Here is a 15,925-nt window from a genome sequence, read left to right on the forward strand (position 1 = left end):
TACTAAAACCATGTTTGAGTATAGGTGGATTGCTGTCTGTCTGCCAAGACCAATGTTTAGCCTCTTGTGAAGTTCTCCTCTGTTAGTCTCGGCGAGCCTAAACAAAAAATGTAACTAAACCAGAAGCTTTGTAGTATCATGCCTCATTTTAGTAGTTAACTGGAAAAAATAGTCTGGCAGCAGTCCAGTAATACACGTTCATGCTAAAATGAGGCATGTTTGTACAAAGCACAGTCGAGATTAACAGCGGAGAACTTTGCAAGAGGCAGGCTGCGCGTTGGTCTCGGCAGACAGAAGTTGGTAGCAAACAGTGAAAAATTATTTAATTTATCAAAAGATACTTTATTGCTTATTTTGTTTATAAAATTACCCAAATTCTTTCACTTCAAGTGCATTTTTAAGTAATAACTTCCCCGTTGAAGAAGTCTACATAAAGAGAATGTGACATACATAAAACAAACACCAAAACATTTCAAGAATATGTTTGTGATTTTCCTGATGTAAGTGACTTTTTCACATCTTCCTTCTGGATTCTGGTGATATCGAGATTGTCTTTTGGCTTTTTTGCCTCATAAGGATGATTTCTTTGGCACATTCGAAACAGAAGTTATTTGGGGTTTATTTCGAGATGATTCACGGATAAAATCTTGAAATCCAGTTGCTTTCATTTTCTCCTCCCACTCTTCTAATTCTTTCATGTACTTTTCTTTTCTTACCCTGGCATCTTTCTCATATATCTGTAAGAAGATTTACGCACACCTTTTTTAAAAATCGATTTTAGAAGAACATCCAGACTCATTTTTTCATCATATGCCATAACAGATTTGCTAAATATAAGTGGTGAGCTTTTGTTCCTACTCATATTTCAAAACTCTATACCTTGTAAAAGTATATATCTTGCATATGTCCATCCTATAAATGTTCCAAGACAAAAAATTGTAAAGATAAAATTAAACAAGTACCCTCCCACCAACACCAGGCCTTCGATATGTACACAAGTCCATAAAGTTTTTAAAATGACCAAAAATTTCTGTGTATGTGAAAACAAGAGGATCTAGAGAACAGGGTAACACCAACATCTAAAACTGAATATGTATCCATTTCATCCTAGGACAAAAATAACATTCATAATCTTGATAAGGTACTAGGAGTAACTTCTATTTGTCTAAAAACCGTCTTTCTACTCTGTAACTTATCAAAAAACAAAAAACATTAAGGCACACGAATCTGATGTGTAATAGCCTGATTAAAGGCCATTGTAAACATGAGAATACACTTAACAAAGACAAAAAAATTACAGAAATCTTAATACCTCTTTCTCTTCTTTGGTAATATTATGCCAGTCGTTCGCAAGGTCTTTAATATATTGCTGAAAAAAAAGTTCAAAGCCTTATAATGATGAACATTTATATAGCACTTTTCCAAAATAATTTGCTCAATGCTTCACAAGAAAAACTACAGACTCATCCTAAATAAATCTGAATGCTAATGTCTATACAAACATCTAATCATACAACAGACACACCTAAAGAGTAAATACAGACACATTTTGCCATATAAGGTCTTGAGATGGAAGAGTGAAGTCACTGATTGTGAAAAAAGTAACACTGAAGAGAGGCTGATAAAATATGCCGAACTTAACAGCACACTCAATGTACAAACAAAAAGACACCAAGCTAATGCAAAAAACAAAAACAAAAAAAGCCTCAAAAAATCCCTTGTAAATTTCCTTATTTTCCTTTATTTTAACAAATATTGGCTGCTCCATGGACTAGAAACCATTTTTCAGAATATACTGATTTTTCAAGTTTTTCCTGACCTGCACAGATGTGCATATATAAAAATCCATGAACTGTAAATACCCAATTATTATATATAAAGGTCTCAAATATAAACTGTACTCTACTTCAAGCGTTAATCTAAATGCAAGTAAATTCAAGTCTACTCTGCACACAAAGGCCCTAAGTAGTTTTCCCTTCAACAGATGGTCCCTTAGCTTACTTATTTACTTTATATAACTCACCGCCATAGACTTATTCCCCCGTTTAGGCTTAGAAGCTTTCAAAAACAGTGCATATGACGTTAGTGGCATCTTTGGCTTTCCCAGTCCGTGCAACACCTGCAAGGTAAAGATTACATACTTATATGGTTTCAAGAAGCATCCATATAAAATAGCATGTGAATCTTATTCACCAAGTGTATGCGTAATTTATATTTTAAGATATATCGCTATCATAAAAAATGTTGGAATATACATCTAAATTTGTCAACTGCCATAATAACAAAATTCTTCAAATTTTATTTTCAAGTCATAAATTTTGTTCTCAAATCAACAGCTGTGTGCTTTTAATGTGATGGAAGCAATAAACAAGTCAAAAACTTCAGGACACTCCATATACTTTATGCTTAAATAAGCAACATATAAATGGCTAATCTTCATAGACAGTGCAGATGAAGGAGACTGATATTTTACACTATGCCATGAAAATATCAAGAAAAAAGTAAAATCTGTGCTATGGTAGAATCCAGATCAAACAATAATGGAGGTTATTAATGTGTGGAATTCTGTGAAAAGTACAGTGAAAAATGTTGAGGTTGAGGCCATTAAAAATGACTAAAACTTTCGAAAAAAAAGGGTAAAATTTATCCACAGCAATCAGACAATACTGGTGAAGATACAGTCTAAAAACAGAAATACTCTCCAGTCAGAAAGGTCCATCAGGTGAACATGACAGGTCTGCCAGAGAGCTCACAAAATGTACCTGTATCTACTATAACTTTATGAGTGCAAAGTAAAATGTAATCAGTGAAAATGTTCAACACTGAAGATTAATTTATCAGACCAACCCACTTTTTTCATTGGCGAATGGTCATGGTTCAGAGGCAGGCATATGTGCAACATTCATAAATTAAAGAATCTCTGTCAATGAATTAGGATAATGTAAAACTGTTGCCTGGCAGGATGATTAACTCTCCAGCTTTTAAGTACTAAGCATAAAAAATTATAGGTTACTTTGAATCACAAATGACATTTTCGGCACCAGTGTTTTGTTATTTAGTAGTAAATAATCTAAATTCATCCCACAAAACAAACTGCAGCTTAATTAAGTTTTCTGTCTGATGACCGTACAGTTTATGAAATACATATCCAACCTTGGTTACATGGAATATTTAAGTTTTACTAACTTTGATTTCCTTTTTCTTAACTGGTGCCTCTTTTACAAATTTGTGATAAAGGTTAACTTTCTTCTCTTGTTCACTGAGTCCATCCAAAAACATCAAATACTTCTGCTTGTAGTCTTCATATTCTTTTTGTGCAAGTAACTTGCGTACCTGTCAATATATTAAAAAGATGCAATGTCAGGTAGAAAGGTGGTTCCTTACTTAAATAGGTATTTAAACTTTATATTCTGTCAAGGTAACATGCTATAAAACCTGAATGTTATCCGATAATATGGCTCCTAAATTGAGTCCTATATATAAATGAACAAAATAAAAGGCAAAGTTCTCAACAAAGTTGTTACCTGCTTTAAGTCTTTAGATATATCATTTTTTAACAGTTTGATAGCACACCATACATTAATCAAATACATGTTTTCTCTCTTTATAACTCACACTTTTCTCCTCTTGGCCTAGCTCACGCCACAGCTGACTTGCAATCTTGGTTATTTCAGGCCCATTGGAACCTTTAAAAAAATAGGTTAAAAGAAACTATGCCACAAAGCTCTACATTTTGTATCTCTTTCTAATATTTCTATCAAAATTACCAAAATAGTAGTAATGCAAAAATGTTAATATAGCTTAAAATAACATGCAATATCCTCAGGGTTATTGTTTTGTTTCACGTAAAGACTTAATTGCCACTTTAACATAAACAATGGAAATGATATTTGAAATTCAAAAATAAATATAATTTACTTGTGCCTATAATCAACCTGGGTTATTCTTTTGAATTTCTGAACATTTCTCCTTTACAAACTTTCCAAATGCCCCAGGTGGTCTCTTTGGCGCATCAGGGCTTTGGATAGACTGAGACATGCTGATGAAGCATCGTGCATCTTGCATTGGTCTGTGGACACAAGATGGGTAATTCACCTCAACAGCTTAACATGGTATTAAGCACTGTATAGTACAATCCTATAATTTGCTTTTATTTATACTAGCTAATTTGCATTCACTGTATCACTGTCTCTAGCAGTAATATAATGCACTATACACAGTATAAACTCAAAAGTTTTATAAACAATGTTTCTTCACAAATTTTGAATGGTAATCAGTCCACTTCAGCACTACCCAGAGATACAAAATCTATATTAAGTATTAGACTGTTCACCAGATTCCTAACTTTCCATCATTAAACTTATAACTACCTGTTCCAAACAGTGTTAAATGCAGCTGTACATTTCTATTCCATTTAAACTACAAGTTCTACTGAAATGTTAAATGTGTTTCACGTTCTCAAAAACACACAAACACATTAGGGCATGGCAGATAAAGGAAGGGTGGTGATATTTTTTCCCCCCAAGATAAACATGTTCTAAGCTCTTCATGTGCTTCAAACTGCTTGAATATAGAAAAATCTGAAGAGTTACTGGAGGTAGGCGGGAATTAGTGTTTTGTGACGAGCCAGCAACTATTGCCATAGCACGGCACAAACTAACATACACATCCTTGATCACGGCAAGGCAGCCAGCCCTAAGAGGAGAGCTGAACCCAGGACAGCAAACCCTCTCAATATAGATGACAGGTACTAACCGCTGCCCCACCGGACCGCCCGATGAGTTACTGCACGAACTTGTATATTACATGTCCATGGTTACTGGAGAACATTTTTCATACTGACTCCGATGTCACTGGCTATGTAAAGGCTATCACTGAAAGTACTCTTTTACTATACTTTGGATAGGGTTCAAGTAATATCCCGTGGCATCCTCTTCTGCACAGCAATTACTCCTTTGGGTTTTCATTCAAACTTGAAATGAAAGTAGTCGTGTTGAAAAACGGTCAGCTGGTCCCAAGAGTACAGCCAGCGCTGCGAACGGGTGTCACAATGTCCTGGAAAGTACGACCTGTCTGCCAAAATGTGATGTGTACTTGTTTTCATTTTCTTTCATTCGGCCTAGGTTAATTTGAAATTTATGAAGTACAACAGCATTAGAAATCAGCAGTCCGTAACACGGCTGGCGTATCTGCTAGGGTCGTTAGGGAACATCCATCGGAGGTTGGCTCCCTTCAAAGAAAAGGCTGATTTTAAAGTGATATTGTGAGCGGATTCAAACAGCTTTACTTTACACAATGAATTCGGTAGGTGAACGCCTTGGTGCCCCCTCTCTGAAACGAAAACCTTCGAAGCAATTTATATTTAATTGTTCTCGACAAAAAGTGTCATATACATATAGACTAATCCGACACAGACATGAGAAAGTATCGGAATTGTTGACTATCACCCATCCAGCATACCTATTTGTTGTTAACAAACGCTTTGCGCTAATACCAGCACCTGACCGCCAACTAGCAAAGGCGGCGGCCATGTTGAGACTGAACGCCTACATGAGGCGCGTTGCACAGAGAAGTGAGCCACGCGCCACGCACCGCGGCCGGAAGTCAAACCTTCAAGATGGCTGTTCACATGAGGAAAATGATAAATGCTGTGATTGTTTCTGAGTTTTTAGAAGCCCCTCCAAGATTTTACAGCCGATATATTTTGAATTGATAAAAATGCTGCATTTTAATTTTGAATAACTAGTTTGACCTCTGTGTATGCCTGTATTGTATGGGGGGGAGGGAGGAAAGATCTTGATTCCCATTTAGAGCAGCATAAATATTTCAGGATCTCCAAACTCGGATTGCCCCGATCTTCCAGTTGAATAGTTGATCGTGCTCATAAAGCTCCTAACCCCTGATGGCTGTTTGCAATTAAGTCCTAAGTGAACAAGAAGAGGGTGGGTTCACTAACCACGTTTACATGGCATGCAGTTTTAATTTAATGCCCATGAATGCTGGAAAAGAGAAAGCACAGATGCCAGAAACTACATAGCCTATTGAAACTTTGCCCACCCCTGCCCAGATCTCACAAACCCTTTGTTGTCATCAGTTTGGAGTTCATATTAAATGCATATGGAGACGTTAACATGAAACAGGTGTCATTGCTCAGTCAAACAACAATGACAGAAAAAGCATGATTGATCAAGCAAAAATGACAGAAAAGTATAATATAGTTTGTAAAAGGTTTATTTTAACATTTGAAATTGAATTTATCGGTGACTGAAGTCACAGTTACTGGTATGAAACTGGTTGATTTCCCAACAATGCCACCCACCCCCTACACACCCTCAGTTATCACCAAATTTTGGTGGATTTTAGCAAGTCTTGATAGGGATGTTTAAATGTAAAGATTCAGTAAACCTGGGCCATTCTTCCTATTTGGCTTGTAGAATCATGGTTTTTTTTGTAATGATTCTTGCATTTGGTATTATTTTCTGTTGTCTATGGTTTTGTATTTCACCCCATATTTTTATGTTTCTTGTTTTTATAGCTGTTTAATAGGCTTCACCATGTCTAACCTATAAATACATTTATTTCTTGACACAGACAGACTTAATAATAGCTTTAATAATTCTGTTAGGGAAAGTTTGGAATCTATACCAGGTGCCCACACCTTCTGCTATTAGTAGTTTATACCCATCCCAGTTTGTCTATTTTGCATTTATTCAAGTGATTATATAGAATATGTTTTCTGGTTCACCTTCAGCATTGTGATAATAATAGACAAGTGATCACTGTTTTATGTGTTATCTTCATTTATCTCGAAGTTTAGAATACTAGACTAGGGGTACACATAGAGATCTATGGATGATATATCAGTTATTCCCTGAGAGAAAATGAGGGTGGGTTCACCACGTCTACCCTGCAATTTCATGTTCAAGGTATTTATAAGAGATATGAAAAGTGATTTTGAGCATGAAGGTCTTTAATTTGATATACATGTTTAGTTAATTCTACACTTTCCTAACATTAAATGATGACTTGGCATACTCCCAATAATCATGGATGTACACCTCTGGACTGCTGGGTGCCTGCTGAGACCAACTCTAACCAAGTCTAAACCTCTTGTGAAGTTGTAGGATGTCAGGTCTCAGCAAACCATTTAACAGTTTCATATCCAGGACAATGATAAAATTCTTAAAGTCAAGAATAGGCTTGCAATAAAATTGCTGGGAGTTCTTGTACGATTATCCAAGCACACATTTTAATGCATTCAAGGTAATGTTCAATTTCAAAAGCAATCAAATTGACAATGTTTACGTATATACATTCCTACTGTTCATAAAAATCAAAATCAAAACAGACTTTATTGTCTATCCAGGAGACCCAGGACAGAAATTTGTCTTCGCTCACAAGGGCAGGCATACATTCTCATACAGACACATAATACAACACAAGTAAACTTTTTGTCATCATTCTACAAGATCCAGTTCACATTTATCACACAAGCGTGTGTGCTCACACACACATGTGCAGGTGCGAGCACACTCACACTTAAGTTTGATGAAACAGGAAATTAGCTAGCTTAATGAAATTCATAACACATGGTCTTTTTTCTGCCATTTTCACTTGTTAAAACCAAGGAAACAGCATGACAAAAATAAAACTTCATACAATCATCTTCCCAGCAAGCACTGATTACAATTAGCACTTATTTGTGGTTTTCCTTCCACATGCTGGTAGCAGTCTTTTGCCTTTTTTCCCGATGTGGAGGATTTCTTTGCTACTTAAGGATTTTTGAAGCTCTTTTGAATTTGATGCGAGAACTTGTGCGAATAACATCTTCACGGCCAATTTCTATCATTCTCTCCTCCCACTCTGCTAGTTCCTTGTCATATTTTTCTTTTTCTACCCTGGCGCCTTCCTTGTGTATCTGAAAGAAGATTTATGTGAACACTAGGTTCATATTTTTATTATCTGCCATTAACAGTCTAATGAATTCAATGGATACAAGTGGTTAGTTTTGGTTCCACTTCTTCCCTTTATACACCTGAATTCTACATATGAACTATAACTTATATATGGCATGTGTGCATGCTGTGTTCCAAGACGAATGTAACTCGCCTGTTTCCAATCACCAAGCTTTAGACATGCACGCACATTTATAAAGATGTTTTCAAATAATTAAAATTGTGTGTGTGGATGCTTGTGTAAGCAAAAGGCTCTAGTGGACAGAATCATACTAAAACCTTCACCTAAATTTGGATAACATTTACCTACTTAATCCAGCCATCTTATTTCCAGAATATGGCGTAGGCACTGGTTGGTAAAGGTCTGGAGCTTATTGTTGTTGGTGTTTGTCACTCTTCAGGTTTCAGAACCATATAGTAGGACAGCCTTCACATTTGTGTTGAAGATGTAGATCTTACTGTGGAAGGATAATGCTTAGGGATTCCAGACGGACCTGGCATTGTTGATGCAGCTTTTGATGTCATCGTCCACTCCTCCGTCCTTGTTGACAATGCTCCCCAGATACATGAGGTGATCTGTTTCCAGGATCTCTCCTTAAAGTTGGATTGGGAGTTCCTGCTTCTTGTTGATTCTCATCACTTCAGTCTTCTTTCTGTTAACCTTTAAGCTCTGTACAGATTGTCTTCCAAATGCTCTTGAGTGTTGACTGGTTTTCTTCCATTGATTCCTCTGTCAGTCCTGAAAGGTTCTCATACTTATTCTTGATTTCACAGTCATAAATTTTCCTTGTTTCCTTGTTCCTGAGGTACTGAGTCTGCCTGCTGGATCAATGAAAGACTTCAGCTTAATCTTGAAGATTGCCACTAGAAGCTAGTGGTCTGAAGAAACATCTGCACCTCTTCTCACTTGGACATCTTTTCGACTTTCGAGCAACCGTTATATGATCAATCTGATTTTTCATCTTGCCATCAGGGGAAGTCCAAGTTGTCTTGTGTATATTTTTGTGTGGGAACATGGTGCCACCTATGACATGGTCATTGAAAGCACAAAAGTCTGTGAAGAGTTTCCCATTTTCATTGCAGGTGCCGACGTCATGTCTTCCCATGATGAGTTTGCTGTTGGTGTTATTATCTCCCACTCTGGCATTTAGGTCTCCCATAATGACCTTCAGATCTCTTCTTGATGTGCAGCCAAGCAGAGACTGCAAGGCTCTTCATCTGCTGCATTTGTTGGTGCATAGCATTGGATGATCGTGATCTTCGTTCCTTTAGGCATTGAATCTCACTGACATGAGCCATGGTGAGACTGGTTCCTCTGTTGACATCAGCAGTGCTACTCCCTAGGCATGATCATGGTCCAGGTCTTTGTGGCCAGAGTAAATAATGGTTCCTCCTGATGTGAGTTTGGCCTGGTCACTTCCATTCCATCTTGTTTCACATAACCCAAGAACCCTGATGTAGTATTTCCTCATTTTGCTTGCCAATTTTGTAGAGGGTTCTGATGTTCCAGGTCCCTATCCTGGTTCTTGACTTGGTCGTTAAATGATGTCGGCAAGCTTGCTCCCTAAGGCTTTCACCAGCATGTGTCATAAGCTCTTCTAGAAAGGAATCTTCCTGACCAGGTCCCTGTTGTGGTACTGTTGCAGTTTCTGTAGCAGCTGCTTTTTTTTTTTTTTTTACATGAGTGGGTTGTTAGTCCAAAGCAAAACCCCCAACCTGGAGGGCCAGGGTGCAACATTTTAGTCTAAATTCTACCCTATCAGAGCTGTTCCACTTGGTTAGACCATCTAGGAGCACAAGGCTCCTGCCAACATAGCTCTGTGGATCGACACAACGTGCAAGTCACCATACCACTACAAGGTAAGTTGCACCAATTTGCAGTGGTCTTGTTAAGGTACTATAAACAATCTTTAAACTCAAAAATTCATCATTTGGAAAATGTTCAATCAAAAACATCATCAAAAGAAGCAAGGCAGATCAAGCAATATACAAAATCTAAAAAAAAAAGTTAAAGCATATGATTCTGACTTGCAATAGAGTGAATAAAAGATCACAAAAAAGTCATATTCAGGTAAGCATAAAAATACACCTAAAAAGAAACAATTATAAAAAAACAAGTACCTTTTTCTCGCTTGGGGGAATAATGTACCAGTGGTTTGCAAGATCTTTATAATGCAGCTGGAAAAAAGTAAAAAGTCATAGTCTTAAAATATTAGTTATTGTATAATGCAAGAGATGGCTTTCTCTCTACATCTTTTCAGAACAACTGCCAAAGCTCAGTACCAAAGAAAAACATCTATATCAATTTACAATATGGAAATAAAAATTCAATATTTTATGTCTAAAATACAAACTATTCTTTCTGCTTAATGTGTAAATCTAAATGCAACAGAGATGGCAATACTTTTCAAGTCTACTATGCATAGTCAAATACCATAGTCAAAGAAAGAGAACTTTTTTTTTTTTTGTAAGTCGCTGATTTATTTTTCCTACAAAAGATGGATTTTAACTTTCTTATTTTGTTTATATCACTCACAATCGTAGATGCATCACCCTGTTCAAGCCCTGCCCATTCTCATGCCGCGGATGAACACCCAGCCTCTCTCTGGCTGGGTGACTAATTAGGCCCACCCCCTTTTTCTTATGCTTTTCTTTTTTCTCCCTTACCTGGCCCTTTCATCTATATTCTTCTTCTAATCAAACATCACCCTCTTATACTATAGTTTTATCCTTCCTATCTTCTGTCTACACTGGTCTTTCACCTGTCTTCTTGTTTTCCATCATGTCTTTCTTTTGAAGTCTTTTTTTTTTCTCTGTGGCCTCCTTTAGGCCCTGTGTCAGGATCCTGGAGGTTGAGGTCCCTGATGGGGTCCCTTGGGGTTATCGTTGACTGTAAACTATCTTTTCTCTCTCATATCAAATCTCTACACCTTTCTTGTCAGAAAGCTTTGGACATTCTTAGAGTAGTTGGCCATGTCAGTCTGTATTGTGCCCTGGTCCGCTCCAAGCTAGACTATGGATTCATCATCTACGGCTCTGCTCGAGAGTCCTACCTCAAAATTCTTGATCCTATTCCCATCCTGTACAAAGTTTGTACACAGAAGCTGGTGAGCCTCCACTTTCTCTGTGCTGCTTTCAGACCTTAGGGTGCTGCCCTGTATGCCATTCGTACCAAGGAGCAAAAGCCATTATCACTCTGTGTTGCACCTCACCTACAAGATGTCGGAGAAGAGCCTCTCCCTCTACTACTAGCTCCTCCTTGGACCCTTCCTTTCCAGAGATTCATCTTGATCTTACAGTCTTTAAAAAAGGGGACACTGATAACATAATTTTTCTCCAACGCTTTCAGGAACTCCCTTCTGACTATCCTGGATTCTGTTCTATCTTTACAGATGGCTCCAAAGTCCTAAGTGGTGGCCCGGTCACTGCGGCAGCAGTTCCCTCCTGTCAACTGCAATGGGCTGCTTCAGTCCGACTGGCAGATGGCTGTTCTATTTTCACTGCGGAACTTAGGCCATCTTGTTTGCCTTGCAGCATGTTCACCACTCTTCGGAGCACAACTTTTTAATTATTTCAGACTCTCTCTATACCTTCCAAGCTCTTCTTTCCACTGATTTTGACCACCCTCTCATGGTTCCAGTTTCATACAATTCATGCAGCACTCATTCATTGTAACAAGGATATTGTTTTTATTTGGGCTTCTGGCCATGCTGGTATCTCAGGCTGCTAAGGGTGCATGTCAGTCCCCTGGCAAATTACACTCGCTCATATCATCAGACTGTAAACCTTCTCCCTACAATCAGTCCCTATGGCAACTCACCTGGCCAACATAAATTACATGCCACTCTTCCTGTCTTTCCAACCATCTACCTTCGTGCCATCCTGTGAGGTGGGAGGAGGTGGTCCTTGCTAGATTAAAGTTAGGACACACCTATGCTACACAAGGACACCTCTTATGAGGTGAGCCACCACCAGTTTGTCCATGGTGTAGGGGAAGTTTTAGTGTGGTACATGTTATGATTGTTTGTCCTCAGCTCCAGATTATCAGTCAGCAGTTTTTTACAGAAAATTCTTTAGTTTTCTTTCTTCAGGTCTGTCCCATTGGCAGCAGTCTTTACTTTTTAAGGAGGATAGCACTTTACCATCAGATCTAACAAATTTTATGACCTGATGGCTGTTTGTCTTATGGATTTTTGGTTTGTTGGTGGCCTTTTTGAATTTCACCACTCCTTTTTACACTTTGCCCACCCTTTTATATATTGTTTACTTCTTGCGTTGATCTTTTAAAGAATGTTATGGCTATGTCACTCTGGGGGTTTTGTCCCTAAACTTTTAAAGTTAAGATTACTTTAGGTTGTCGTGATATAGTCTCAGCTGCTGGCACAGCTTTAAAAGCAAACAAACAAACAAACCCGTTCATGCTGAGATCTCATAAACATGAAGTATGCATTAAGTGGCTTCTTTGGCCTTCCCAGACTGTACAACTCCTGTAATGTAAGGATTACATAATACATAGTTTCATGAAATAGATCTTCTAATACACAAATCATTTAAATCTCAAGCTAAATCACCATCATAAAAAAAATGTTGCTATAGACATTTACATTTCTTTAAATGCCATAACAAAATTCTCCAAATTTTCAAGTCATAAATTTATCCTTAAATTAACAGTAATGTTCTTTTAGTGTTGAAGCACCCAACCTGATAGAGAGGATTTTGTAGAACAACATGAAAGTAATTTTAGACTTTAGTCTTTAAGAATTATGATTTTAATATATTTCTCCTATATGAAATTCAAGATTTCCACACTTTGCTATTGTGCTGTTCATGGCCTCACCCCAATCTCTCTGAGCTTATGTTGCCCTACCAGTCTGGCAGGTTAGTTCGCTCTGCCCACATTTTCTCACTGTCCCATATATCAGACTGGAGATGTTCAGCAGTCACTCTCTGGCCCTAGTATTTGAAATGCCCTGCCTTTGTCTCTATGTACAGTTGGAATGCTACATGCTTTCTGATCGGGACTTAAAACCTATCTCTTTTGGAAATGCCTACTGTAATCAGTTTCCCCTGTTCCTTTCTCCACCTGTGTTCTTTCATGTTCCTGGTAATGTTCACTGTGCACAAGTGGAGTATGCATGTTTGCCTGATTTTGATGCCCTTCTAAGTCATAAGGCATCATTGCCTACAGTTCGTCATATCTTGTAAAGTACACTGAACTCACATCTGTATAGGGAAAACGTGCTATGTAAATTCCATTATTATGCATTAATCATTTTGTTCTGAAGAAATAATTTTTTTTAAACATTTATTTCTTTAATTCATATTCTATCATTATTTTATCTTGTAGCATGCATGTAGTATCAACTGTTTAGATACATTTACCAGACCAATCTACTTTGTTTATTACTAAGGAATGGTCATGCTTTAGAGGCAGATATATGTATATTGCGGCAAACAGAACGTGGCTTACTAAAATCAAGTGGACAGTGTGTCAGCTGGAAAACCTTATGAGAGGTGCACAGAACAGGTCCAGCTGAGTTATTGCTGCATCTCATCATGCCCATCAAATGACTGGTCACAGTTAAGGTACAGAGTGATAGGTATATTGTTCGTGAAGATACTCTGATAATGAATTATGACTAAAAGTGTTTCTTCTGACATGATGATAATTAAAAGTGTAAAACAATTTTATAGATACAGAGTGCTGATCAAACCATATCCACCCTGTGTTACATGGAAAACGTAATGTTCACTAACTTGTTTGTCTTTCAATTTTTTTCGATATGCCTTCTTTGCACGTAGTTGAGATTTTTCTTCCTCACTGAGTCCATCTAAAAACACCAAGTACTTCTGTTTGTAGTCCTGATATTCTTCTTGTGCTTGTAACTTGCGTGCCTGTCAATATATGGAAACCATGCTAAGCCATGTAAAAGGGTGACTCCTTGCAAGGTAACAGGCTATAAAACCTGAAAGATTAAAATTCCTATATTAAAATCTAAGTGTTTTTTATGATGTGGCTCCTTCATTTTGTCCTAGACATAAATGGACAAAATGAAAGGAAGTTATCAAAATGGTAACCTGTTTAAGTGTTTAGATATGTGATCATTAACATTTAGATTCTGATACCACACCATATGTTTATGACTCACATTTTGGTCCTCTTGGCCTAGTTCATGCCATAGCTGACTTACAATTTTGGCTACTTCACCAACTCTGGCACCTTAAAAAAATGGGGAAAAGAAAACTATACCACGAAGTTCTACATCTCACTTCTCTTTCTAAAATTCTATCAAAAATTACCAAAATAGTATTGTTACCAAAAGTGTTAACATAATTTAAAATAACATGCAATGTTCTTGGGGTTGTTTTGCTTCATTGTCACTAAAATATAAACAAGCAACAGAAACAATACCTGATATTTAAAACTGAAAATAAATAAGATTTGTGTGTCTTTAACAAACCTGGCTTATTCTTTTGAACTTCTGAATACTTCTCCTTCATAAACTTAACAAATGGGTGAAGTGGTCTCTTTGGTGCATCAGGGGACTGGACAGACTGAGACATGTTGATGAAGCATTGTGCATCTTGAACTGGTCTGTAGACACAAGATAACTAAGATGGTTACTTAACATGGCATTAAGCATTGTAACACAAAAACCATATAATTTTCTTTTATGTTACCAAAATTACCTTCAGTATAGTACTATTTTTAACAGCCATACAAATCAAAATCTTAACTTTTTAAACATTTTTCTTTCAGCTAAAATTAAACCATGCTCCTTCAAAAATTTTAAGTCATGCCCATTCCACTTCGGCACTACCCGGAGATACAACACCTATATTTAGCAGAAAATAAGACTATTCACAATGTTAAACTTAAACTCATTAAATTCATGCCATTCCTTTCAAAGAAATGCTAAATGCAGCTGTGCAGTTCTATTCAAACTGAAAATTTTTGTAGAAATGCACAGCAACACGTAAAGCTAAAGGAGAAAAAATGTAAAAAAAAAAAGTAGATTTTAAATACAAAAAATAGATGGAAGACTTCAATGAGACAGAAATGAGAGAAATCTCTATAACACTCTACAAACAAGCACTCTCACACACATCTGCCCAAGAGGGAATGGAGGATACAGAGAGGTGGTTAATTTTTTATTCTCCAAGATAAACATGAAAGTGTTGGCGTGTTGCATATTATTTAAACATAGATTTGAAGAGTTTGGGTGTGTTTTATAATGGCTGTCACTGACGGCAAGCATATTTTTACAGGTCATTATATGGTTCAAATAGCATCTCATTCTGCAAAGTACTAACCCCTCTATGATGATCTTAATGCAGTTGTCGTGTCGGGAAAACAGTCGACTGGCCCCTTGGGGGCACATCTTCGACATCCCATATCAGCATGTTCTGACCGTAATGTGTACCAGCCTATGCAGTTTTTTAGTGCCATTTTGCTTATAAAAATATTCCTCCGAGATCTGAAATGGCTTCGGTACAATTCGCCTAAGAAAAGAAAATTCCCTCTCTCACTCCATAGTTTAGACCCAATCTAAGTGACATTCTCCAGCCCTGACTTTCGAAGCAGTTTATATTTAAATATCTCTGAAAAAATAGTCTCATATATATTTGGAGACACAGACACGTGAAAATGTACTTTAGAATTTTCGACAATCCCACAGCAAACATACCCATTTGTAGTTAATACCAAACGTTTCGCGTAAACACCAGCAATAAAGCGCCTGCATACAGACGCGACGGTCATGTTTACGCTGATCACGAACTTGTGAAACCAAACCGGAAGTTATTACACAGCCACCCACCCCCCGCTACGAGAAGTCTGACGAAACTATGGCTAGACTTCTTACTACACCGCGTATTCAGCGTAAAGGCGATGGTAAATCGCTACTGTTAATATATATATGAAGATACGCGATATCTAGGTTTCTTTCTATTGTAACAAAATGACTTTG

At 37.2% G+C, this 15,925-nt stretch overlaps 2 protein-coding genes across 6 annotated transcripts; both read right to left on the minus strand.

Moving 5' to 3' along the window:
• Nucleotides 1-321: 321 nt before the first annotated feature.
• On the minus strand, nt 322-5,616 carry LOC112567079 (transcription factor A, mitochondrial-like). 3 transcript variants are annotated; one of them, XM_025243627.1, is made up of 7 exons: nt 5,461-5,616; nt 3,936-4,069; nt 3,616-3,686; nt 3,187-3,333; nt 2,024-2,119; nt 1,313-1,369; nt 322-737 (listed from the first exon to the last, which is right to left on the minus strand). In XM_025243627.1, exons 1-7 carry the CDS (start codon nt 5,529-5,531, stop codon nt 570-572), a joined length of 744 nt encoding a protein of 247 aa, XP_025099412.1. In that variant the 5' UTR covers nt 5,532-5,616; the 3' UTR covers nt 322-569. The 3 variants fall into 3 exon arrangements, with proteins under 3 accessions (XP_025099412.1, XP_025099420.1, XP_025099427.1); XM_025243635.1 differs by lacking the exon at nt 5,461-5,616 and adding an exon at nt 4,921-5,450; XM_025243642.1 differs by lacking the exon at nt 5,461-5,616 and adding an exon at nt 4,593-4,901.
• A 597-nt stretch (nt 5,617-6,213) lies between these two features.
• On the minus strand, nt 6,214-15,804 carry LOC112567102 (transcription factor A, mitochondrial-like). 3 transcript variants are annotated; one of them, XR_003099747.1, is made up of 9 exons: nt 15,644-15,792; nt 15,270-15,458; nt 14,417-14,550; nt 14,105-14,175; nt 13,713-13,850; nt 12,368-12,442; nt 10,077-10,133; nt 7,676-7,918; nt 6,214-7,637 (listed from the first exon to the last, which is right to left on the minus strand). XR_003099747.1 is itself a non-coding variant. In XM_025243652.1 (8 exons), the coding sequence occupies exons 2-8, from the start codon at nt 15,344-15,346 to the stop codon at nt 7,769-7,771; spliced, it is 702 nt and encodes a 233-aa protein (XP_025099437.1). In that variant the 5' UTR covers nt 15,347-15,458; nt 15,644-15,792; the 3' UTR covers nt 6,214-7,768. The 3 variants fall into 3 exon arrangements, 2 of the variants coding, with proteins under 2 accessions (XP_025099437.1, XP_025099445.1); XM_025243652.1 differs by having other exon boundaries at nt 6,214-7,918; XM_025243660.1 differs by lacking the exon at nt 15,270-15,458 and having other exon boundaries at nt 6,214-7,918; nt 15,644-15,804.
• Nucleotides 15,805-15,925: the final 121 nt, after the last annotated feature.

The sequence above is a fragment of the Pomacea canaliculata genome, linkage group LG1, assembly GCF_003073045.1.
Source record: "Pomacea canaliculata isolate SZHN2017 linkage group LG1, ASM307304v1, whole genome shotgun sequence".
Classification (NCBI taxonomy): domain Eukaryota; kingdom Metazoa; phylum Mollusca; class Gastropoda; order Architaenioglossa; family Ampullariidae; genus Pomacea; species Pomacea canaliculata.

Excerpts from the sequence above, each read along its gene's own strand:
- LOC112567079 (XM_025243627.1), bottom strand. The coding sequence starts at position 5,531 with ATGGCCGCCGCCTTTGCTAGTTGGCGGTCAGGTGCTGGTATTAGCGCA. Across the intron at positions 3,687-3,935 it reads AATTCAAAAGAATAACCCAG|GTTCCAATGGGCCTGAAATA; the intron begins GTTGATTATAGG and ends ATTTTTTTAAAG. Across the intron at positions 2,120-3,186 it reads TTAAGAAAAAGGAAATCAAA|GTGTTGCACGGACTGGGAAA; the intron begins GTTAGTAAAACT and ends TTTACCTTGCAG.
- LOC112567102 (XM_025243652.1), bottom strand. The coding sequence starts at position 15,346 with ATGTCGAAGATGTGCCCCCAAGGGGCCAGTCGACTGTTTTCCCGACAC. Across the intron at positions 13,851-14,104 it reads TAGGCCAAGAGGACCAAAAT|GCACGCAAGTTACAAGCACA; the intron begins GTGAGTCATAAA and ends ATATATTGACAG. Across the intron at positions 10,134-12,367 it reads TGAGATCTCAGCATGAACGG|CTGCATTATAAAGATCTTGC; the intron begins GTTTGTTTGTTT and ends ACTTTTTTCCAG.